Source organism: Mus musculus, chromosome 14 (genome assembly GCF_000001635.26).
Source record: "Mus musculus strain C57BL/6J chromosome 14, GRCm38.p6 C57BL/6J".
Taxonomy (NCBI): Eukaryota; Metazoa; Chordata; class Mammalia; order Rodentia; family Muridae; genus Mus; species Mus musculus.
Window position 1 is genome coordinate 118,261,220 of NC_000080.6, and position 10,356 is coordinate 118,271,575.

Genomic DNA, 10,356 nt, shown 5'->3' on the forward strand with positions numbered 1-10,356 from the left:
CCAAATAAAAAAAATTCAGTGTCTCCATTAGTGACAGGGCCCTTTCATTTCTTAGGTCATGTTAAAAACGTGACCTTGACTGTATTTTATTAGTGCTGTTCACAGCACATAATAGGCAAATGCTGAACAGCGACCTTTTGATGTTCTACATTGTATTCAAGTGCTTTTACCCTGTGTGAGACACACAGACAGACACACATACATGCATGCAGACCCACAGACTTGCAAGCCAAATGCAAGCCATTTTCACTTTTATGTACATAAAGACCTTGATCTCCCACTGTTTTAAACATGAACTATTCCTTTTTTAGTTATAATCCACACTTTCTTCTTTATATGAAATTAAATAATTTGTGTAAACTATAAATAGCAATCACACAGTTTGAATGGAGCCCTGGTTTTTCTAAAGAGCATTTGTATATGCTTGAGCTATGCGTGAGCCAGTTTTCAATGCCCCTGTGTTACGGAAGGATTAAATTATAGCTTTCCAGTAGATTAGGTTTCTTTGTGTTATTGTATTTACACATCTGGTTGGTCCTTTATGCGTTTTCTCCATCCCATCTTATAACATGATTAGGACATAACTCCTTCTCCATTGTACTTATAAGAGCCCATTGCAGTATGGATTTTAAAAGAAAAATTGAATACCTAAACCCAATTGTTGCATTGTAATTCTGACTATGGAGCTATCTACGTACAGTGAGCTTTTAAAAGAAAGTGCAATTAAAGGCAGATTGCCATGAACAAAGAACTGTATTCTACCAACAGCAATAAGTAAACTTCGCCCACTCATGACCCGAGGTAGACCGTCTTCCAGCTTTTCTCTAGGACAACGTGGACAACCCTCCCAAATGTTAGTACAATGTGTGACACAGCAGGACATTCATAGATTCCTCCTTTTGGCTTCACAAGCCAATTCTTTTGTGTTCTGAAATTATGGGCACAAAATCCTTGAATGTGCTGTTTGGCAAAAAATAAAAATAAAAATAAATAGAAGTTGAGTATGCTCTTTTTGTTTGTTGAGGACTCTGCAATATTAAAGTGTAATATTTAGTCTTAGCACTAAGCAATAAGATGTTATTCGGTGGATAATAGCCTTTCCCAGTTCCCAGCTTCTGTCTTTTGAGTTAAGGACTTAAGTTTAAGTTTAGGGTAAATTTGTATAGAAGTGAGGGTTCCAGGGAATCTTTTCCAGGCAGTTTTATAGCCCTGGCTGTGGAAATAGTTCGGATGCCAACTGAGAACCTAAGCTGGGAGAATGTAGGCAGCAGTAAACATTTAGCTACAAGGAAGACTCCCGGAAGTTGGTTCTGTTTGAAAGTCTCACCATTCCTCATTTGAAAGTGGTAAATACAATCACAAAAGGTGGCTTCCGCTCTTCTTCAGGGATTTTTACTCCTGTGATTATTTCCCTTCCCGGTTTTGTCAGGGGCAAGGATCTCACAGCCCGTACCAGGCCAGCTTAGAGCATTGGACAAGCAGGCGTGATGGGCGTGGCTGGCCATCTAGAGCATTGAACAAACGGGCTGATGGGCGTGGCTTAAAACATTTTTTATTTATTAGAAGCGCTGCGAGTCAAACCCAAGGTCTCCTGCATGGTAGGTAAGAGCTGTACCAGCGGGCTATAGCTACAGGTTTAAAAACATTGTTTACTTTGAAGCGGAGTGTCACTGAGATTAGTCAGGCTGGCCTTGAACTTACTCTGTAGGCCAGGCTGGCCTTGGACGTGACATTCTTGTGCCTCCTAGGAAACTGATTTTCAAGACTTGTGTATCCGGCCCTGTTAAAAGTACCCATTTAGTTCTGTCTATGGACTTGCTGAGCCAAGCTTTCCCTGGTCCTCACTCATCATAAATACTCGGCGGATGAATTATTGCCTAAGACCAAGACGAGAACCTGGAGGACCTCAGATGTCACCAAAAACAAATTCGGTTTGAAGACTGGAAGTGACCTAAAATGTAGAACTAACAGACTTTCACTTTCCAGTAGCAAGATTCAGGCGTCCCAGGGGCTTTGAGTCCCACTTCAGGAGGGCTCACATTCTTGGAATATGGCCTGCAGTGTCTCACTTTGCTTTTTCTAGCTGCAAAATCTGGAGAATCCCAGTTAGGGCTGGCAAGAAAAAAGTTTAGTATTCAACTATCCATTTATTTTATGCCTGTTCAGTTTTTCTGGTATGTCTTTTCCCATTTCTTTCCTTTCTCATCAACCCCTTTCCCACCAGCCCCTTTCCCATCAACCCCTTCCCCATCAATCCTTTTCCCAGCAGCCCCTTTCCCATCAGCCCTTTCCCACCCTGTCTCTCTAACAGCTCTGTGGCAGAGTTTCTCACTTACGAGAATGTGCATCCAACCATGACCGGCAGAGTCCATAGTATTGTTCTCAGTGTGAAAAACCTACATGGGTACTAGGGACTGTCAGTATTACCATTTATCATTAGACCCAGAGCTTTATGAGTAGCAAAGATGTACATTCATTTTAACCTTAAGCCTCAAGTCTGATTCTTGTGTGTGGGAAGCCAGCAATGGGAGAGTCGTGTGATTGAGAGATACATTTCAATTAATTCTTCCACCAATGCCCTATCTCTTCTGCATCAGAACCTTTTATAGTGTTAAAATTAACAATTATGCAGACGACGGCTGGCTAAATCCACCAGGGGACCAAAGAGCTTCAGATAACATGACACACACAGATTATTCAAGAGAACAATTCATGGAAGAAAAGTTATCTGTGTTAGGAATGACATTGGAAGAGCCAAATAGGAGTCAATGGGAAGAACTGGCACTTAGTACCATTGTCCATTTCAATTTTCTTTTAAAAAATGTGTCATAATATACATTTTTAAAATTAATTATCCATTAGCTGCAAGATAAATGTCTCTTCCTGTGCTAAGGAAATAGTGGCCTTGGAGGAGACAGACTCCTTTATGCAGAGAGCTCTACTAAAGAGAGTTGCTCCCAAATGAGGTAGGAGCATAGTGAAGAGTGACAGGCAAGCCTATGTTGACCAGCTCGAGAAGAAGTCCTGATGATGAGTCCACTTGTCAGCGGTAGCAGTGGAGGGATGAAGGCCAAGAGCACTGTCTCCAGGGTACAGAGATGACAAAGCAGCGAGATGCCCAGAAGAAAGCCCCATGGATGCTGGCTCTGCAGATCACCAAGTGCTGCTTCAGGCTCCTCCATTCTCTCCACCAAAGCCTAACAGAAGCATTCTTACTGTGGATTCTCAGCACATTCTTCAGCCTCATGAAAGATTTCTCTCTCTTTGTTTTTAGTAACTATGTCACTCTTGATGAAGATAGCACATGCATGCTCACACACACTGTGGGAACACCTGAGTTTTAGGACTGACTGCCAAATGCTGTGGCCTCACAAGTTTTAAATATTTAACTTTTTGCATAAAGATATTCTTAATGTATTTCATCTTAAAAAAAGTCACATCTGTGCAGCCTCATTTTGCCTTTCATGGCTGTAGGTTTTGAGTAGAAACTTCACTCACAGTTAACAGGAACACTTGGCTTGCGTGCTCCAGGTGTAGAACAGGACCGGTTAAAAGCTTTACCAAGCACTGGCGGTGACAAAACTGCATAGAACTTTCATTGCTTTAACACAATTCATTCCTGCCCCCACCTTGCATACTCTGCACACAGGAGAAATAAAAATCAAGAAAGAAGAAAAATGGTATCTTTGGACGTGGTTCAATAACTGCATCATACAGTAGTGAACTTATTATTATTCACAAGTCTTTCGTGAAGTCTGGATTATGCCATCCTCCATGTTGCTTGAATGAAGAACACTCAGGTAAACATTGTTTCCTTTTGCCACTGTGCCATTGTGTCTAAACCCTTTCACAGTGACACACAATGTTTCATTGTTTGCTACCCTGAGGATATTAATTATGATTTTGTTTGGATGCTTTGTTCCCTAGGAAGATGTAAATTGGTACTATCAAAGATTGGCAATCAGTATTGATGCAAACATGTTTGTGTAAAGACATTTTTATTAAATGTGAAAATTTATTAATACACTTAATACATAGACCTAACCATTCTGAAGCCAACATCATGAAGATGTTGACAGTTTGTCACGTGGTGGGTAATCAACTTAGACATAAGAGCATTTGTCCCAGAATGGAACCCACTCCTTGAGATGGCTCGCAGGTAAGAACACTTGCTATTTGACCACTCAAGTTTAACTTTCTGGAACCAACATACTGGAAGGAAAGAACCAACTCCCATAAGCTGTGCTCTGAGGGAAAGAGTACACACACACACACACACACACACACACAAAAATGTAATAACAATGAAATGTAACTCCACCAACATTTAAGTGAAGAGAAACTGGGGGAAAATATCAAAATTGCTGAGCTGCCCCTATAGATTTACTACACTGGACATTTCATGGAAATGGAATCACTGGGTGCAGTTTCTATATGTGGCTTCTCCAACTGGGCACTGTTGTTTGTGTGTGCAGCCTGGATGAAGGCGGGAAGGAGGGCAGAGCTCACTCTCAGGAGACTGTCATGGTAGAGCCACCTTCCTGGATAAGGGCACAATGTGCACATATGAGCCACACCTCTGTGTCCTCCTGAGTCTGTCTCCAGTTTTCCTAATGTACTGTTTATGGACAGGAAAAAGGGACCCCTCTTGTCACTGTCAGGATACTCTACTCGAACAAACCAGAGCTGGGGCCTCAGTTCATATCTCACATGCTTCCATCTTTATGTTCATGATTTTTGCACTCTTTTTTCTCTCTTTTAATATCCAAGGGAGGAACTGGTGGTAGATATGAACATCTGTAGACATGTCTGGTGTCAGACAAATTTATAAAAATTAAATTAAGATGACACTGTTTCAAGCATTTGTATCAATCTTTCCAGTTAACATCAGAGCAAGTATATTTCCCCACATTTTGAAGTAATTTCGTTAAGACATGATTTTTAATATCAGCATAGAGGCCTGGCATGGTGGTCACACCTTTCATCCAAGTACTCCAGAAGCAGGAGTTGGCAGATCTCTGGGAGTTTGAGGCCAGCCTGGTTTATATAGCAAGTCCCAGTCCAGTCGAATCTATACTGTGAGACCTTGTCTCAAAAGAAATTCTGTGTGTGAACTGTGGCTCATTTCTGTTGTTTTCTGGTTTGCTTTCACTATTAATTACTACTACTTCTGCTGCTACTACCTACTACTGCCACTCCCCTAAACCAATAACATTTCTAACTCTATTCCAAATACTTATCATTATGCCCATGGGTTGATTTCATTCTTATTTCTCAACAAAGCTTATTTTTCTAGCAAATGGACACCATTACAAGAAGCTACAACTGGTCTACCTGCAGAGAATAATTGATCATGGAATGCCCAGTCCCTGTTGCTACATCCACAACACAACTGCTGCATCAAAGGCTCAGGAAACATGGAAGAGGGTGTAGAAAGAGTTAAGAAGGTCAAGACATCTGCTGGGAAATTCAGATTTCTACTTAGGATAAGGAAGCTGCTTCCAGAAATTCTCAGCAATTTGATATCGTAAACAAAACCTTAACAGTGACAAACCAGTTAACATGCCTTCGTGCATGGGAATTTCTCAGAAGGCCATACAACTGGATGAAGAACTATAGGAAACTAATGATTGCTAAGAGTGGGGGAGCCAGCCTTCCCTAAGAATGAGACCCCTAAGTGATTATCCAATAACCTGCTCATCAGCTCTAAAAACATACATATGTATATGATCAACATTATACAACAGCAGGTTACATGTCTATATTAAATGTATGCACACATGTGATAATTATAATTAAAGCAAACTATAGAGATAATAATGAAAGTAGGAAGAAGGCTTGGGAGTAGAGGAAGAGGAAGCGGGAGGAAGATGCTGAGTGTGGTGGAAGGAGACTGGAGAGGATCCGAGTAACTTACATACGTATATAAAATGTCACGATGAAGCCTGAGACTGGAGAGGACCCAGGTAAATTATGTACACATAGAAGATCTGACAACGGAAAACTGAAGGAGGGAACTCAAGTGAGCAGCAGCCTCATGATGGAAGAAATTGACAGGATGATAGTTCAAATGCGCTTAAAGGATAGCAAAACTGTATTAATTTCAAAGACGGAGTTGACCGATGTGCAGTTCCAGAAGCTAAGAAAGCACTTCGAGACAGACTGTTACCCTAATGAGGAAACTCTGCAGGCCTTCGCTGAGGAACTCAAACTACAGAAAGATGTCATCAGATCCTGGTTCATCACTCAGCGTCGAAGAATGATGAGGTACAGATGGTTTTTCACGAGCTACTACAGGGATTGGAAAACGTCCTGTGAGTACTCTACAACAAGAAGATTCGACAGGCAGAAGAACTCCAAGGAGTGCTCCCAGAATGACCCTGGACTCCCCGAAGAGTTGGAAGCCTTGAAGAGGCTCAAGCTCTCTTCTGGGTACCAAAGCAGAGATGGCATGTCACAAGATTTCTGACTTTTCAACTTCTTTGTGGGGGCAGGCGTCTGTCTATGGGAGAAGGTACATTAATAATAAATCTTGCATTCATAGAGTTGAAAAAAAAAAAAAAAGAAGATCTGACAACGAAGCCTGTCAGTTTGTACAATTAAAACATGCTCATCAGCCGGGCAGTGGTGGAACTTGCCTTTAATCCCAGCACTCGGGAGGCAGAGGCAGGTGGATTTCTGAGTTCAGGGCCAGCCTGGTCTACAGAGTGAGTTCCAGGACAGCCAGGGCTACACAGAGAAACCCTGTCTTGAACGCCCCTCACCCCCACGCCCAAATGCTCATCAAAGTGAAAAAGGTAAAGAACACTTGTATGTGAATTGTGACTTGTTTCTGTTTCTTGTTTTTCTCTATTTAAATTTATGTCATTTCAAAAATACATCATATAAGCTGTTAGATGATATTTTGAAAGCACGTAGACACAAATTACTGGAAGACACAGCTAAGAGAACTGGTAAGCCAAGACAACCTTTATCTTAGGGATATGTATACATATTGCTCAGTTACCTCTAAAATATGATGCAGATTTATACTTAGGTCAGCTTTGATTGAGAATGTTCATGTCTCTGTTTTTGTATGTACTTGTAACAATTACAATACTTTTGTAATTGTTGACATTTTTAGCTACTTCATAAGCAAAAGTAGCGCCTTTGCTGTTGAGAAACACTATTTGCAGGTTCAGGCCATGTGTCTGTCCTGTGTGGGAACTGGTTACCCCATGTCTCTCTTTACCTTTGCGCATCTTTAGAAGTTCTTTGATAAATCTTAAATATTAAATTAAAAATTTGTACACCTATTATAGTGAAAATGAATAATTTTCTGGATCTCTAGGCAATTTTTTCAGCTCATATGAGATTGGCTTCAGATGTTATCATGAAATAGTCATGTAGGCATTTAGCATGGCCCAGACGTCACGTACATTAGTCACCCTCGATGTGTGTGTGAGCTTCCCTGCCAGTCCTGTATTGAAGGGCTCCTGTTTCTCCCCCAAGGCCATGTCCTTCTTGTCCAAGACTATTAATCATGTTCCCTTTTAAACTCTAACACCTTGCACAGGTCTTGTACAGTCAACCTTAGAAAACCATATGATAATTTGACAACTGGAAGAATTAAAAAAAAAATCTCAACGCCATGGAGATGGTTCTGTTGGCAGAATGCTCACCACAGAAGCATGGGGACCTGAATAATTCCAGGAATCTACATAGACATTTAGGTATGATGGCTGCAGCTTGTACTCTTAGAGCTGGGAGGTGAGACAGGTGGCTCCCCAGAGGTTCACTGGTGAGCCAGCCTAGCCCATTAGTAAGCTAATGCTAGGGGCACCAATGAAAAACCCTGTCCAAGAAAGTGGGCGGAGTTGTCTCAATGGGTAAAGTACCTGTTCTGCAAACATGAGAACGTACATTTGACCTCCAAACTCATATGAAAGCTACCTGTGAGGGCGTGTTCCTATAACAGCAGGGGCTCAGGCAGAGTCACGTGGATCTCTGACTCCCATTGACCAGATAACTTACATGTTTCAGGTTTAGTGAGACACCAAAACACCAACACCCACCCCAAACACATCCATACACACACATATACAGACTTACACACATGCACACACATACTCACACACACATACACTAACACACACACATACACACACTCACACATACATACAGAGGCGCACATTCACATACACCCTCCCTCAAACACATACACTCACACACTCACATATACACTCACATATACACACACAGAGACACACATTCACACCCACCCTCCCCCAAACAAACACACACTCACACACTAAAACACACACATACACTCACACACACACTAAAACACACACACATACACACACTCACACACACATACTCACACACCCTCCCCCAAACACACACACACACACACACACACACACACACACACACACACACACACACAGTGGATGCCGTCCTGAGGACCATCACCCAATGTTGTCCTCTGGTTCTCACTTATGTGTAAACACATGAACCTGCATGTACATGAACGAACAGAGAGAATAAATACACCATGTGCCTTGGAAAGCCACTATCTTACATGTATGTATTCAAATACAGTTTCTGTCAGCAAATATCACTGATTCTGCTGTCCACCTTTTCTTTTTGGAGTTACCTCTAGATTCTTGAGACAGGTATCTGACTGGGCATCCTGTAGTTTATTTACCTGCAGGTTGATTTGAGCCAGGCAAGATGGCACACTCTTTAATTCCAGCACTGAGCAGACAGAGGCAGGCAGATCTCTGTGAGTCTGAGGCCTGCCTGGTTTGCACGGTGAGTTTCAGCCCAATCAGGGCTGCATATACAAAATCTGAAAAAACAAACTAAAATCCCATCCCTCCTTCCTCCTCCCGTTTCTTCTCTTCCTCACCTCTCCTAGTTTCTCTTCTCTCACTCAGTATACCTGGCTCTCACTGGGTAGTGAACAACCGTGAACTTCTCACCCTCTGCATCCTCTGCTCCTTGTCCCCCTCAGCAAGGAGATTAGACGTGTGGGCCACATAGCAAGGCTATGTGGTGTTGAGGGGCGGGGGTGTGAAACCCAAAGCAAACTCTGTCAACTGTGCTCCTCCACAGTCCCCTCTCATCATTCCCTCCCAGGCTGCAGGGAGTTCCTGTCTCAGCTCTCAGGACAGTTAGTGTGTGCAGTGTGTTTATGGACTCCTTGAGCAAGCTTTCCCTTAACCTATTTGCAGAAATGGCAGTGGCAAGCCAGGCACACTGTAGGCTCTTCTGGTCTTACCCTGGTAACACTGGTGGGACACTCATTCCCTTTTAGACAGTGTCCACTCATCTGGCCTTTACTCATTCATTCATTCATTCATTCAATTCTCCCCATCCCCCCTTATTTTCAGTGAAGGATGCTTTAGATAACATTCTCCTTTGTAGAAACCATATGCTATCTTTTCCAGAGTAATATTTATTACTTTCACTGCTATTTTCTTGGTCATGCCAAACTGTCTTTTGTTTTTCAATTTCTTACAAAACACATCTTATTAATTCTGCCTGCTATCCTGTCCCTTCCTCCATCCCATATTTTTCCTCCTGTGGTTTTTTTGGGTGTGTGTTCCTTATTGGGGGTTTTATTAAAGATTTTCTCAGTAGGCCTTTCGAGCCAGCCCCGTGAGCCTGCCTGGGCTGCGATGTAACCTGTGTCCTTTATGGCTGCATAAGCAGACACTACTCCCCATGGAAACACACTGGCAGAGGAACGTGCACGAGTGCGTGAGTGCGTGCGTGCGTGCGTGCGTGCGTGTGTGTGTGTGTGTGTGTGTGTGTGTGTGGTTTTCTGTGTCAACTTTAATCTCTTGCTGGCTCTAAAAGTCAAACCAAATCAAATAAAACCATAAGCCGTCCAAACCCTGACAGGCATTCCCAGGGCAGTTTTTTCTTGCTTCAATTCTGATTTATATCCCACCTCCTTACTGCAGTCAAGTGTCTTCTGTTACTTTTACTGACACAAAACTATCTTTTTGTTGCTGAACCACATCTGAAACATGGCTTAGGTGACTGCATCAGTGCAATGCACTTCTTATACCTCGGTAGAGTTTGAATTATGGTCTCCAACTTTTCAGAGCCATAGTTTTGTTCTTGAGGCCAGGGAACGGAATTCTGACTTATTAGGACTGTCTCTCCAAAGTACTTACCTTTCTCTCTGAACACTGTATCCAAAATCAATGCCTGTACCTCTGCTGGTTGTATGAACCACCCAGTAGACTCTCTGCTTCTTGGGGTTCATGCTATGAAGAGTCTTACAGAAAGTGCTCAATAAATGCTTGCTGAGGTGAACACATCTAAGCCTGTCCCACACCTGTTGCAATGACAGCATGCTCA

General features: G+C 42.3%; 1 protein-coding gene across 1 annotated transcript; it reads left to right on the forward strand.

The window, feature by feature from the left end:
- Positions 1-5,938: 5,938 nt before the first annotated feature.
- Gm9376 (predicted gene 9376) lies at positions 5,939-6,560 on the forward strand. Its single transcript, NM_001101609.1, has one exon. The coding sequence runs from the start codon at positions 5,939-5,941 to the stop codon at positions 6,467-6,469; it is 531 nt and encodes a 176-aa protein (NP_001095079.1). The 3' UTR covers positions 6,470-6,560.
- Positions 6,561-10,356: the final 3,796 nt, after the last annotated feature.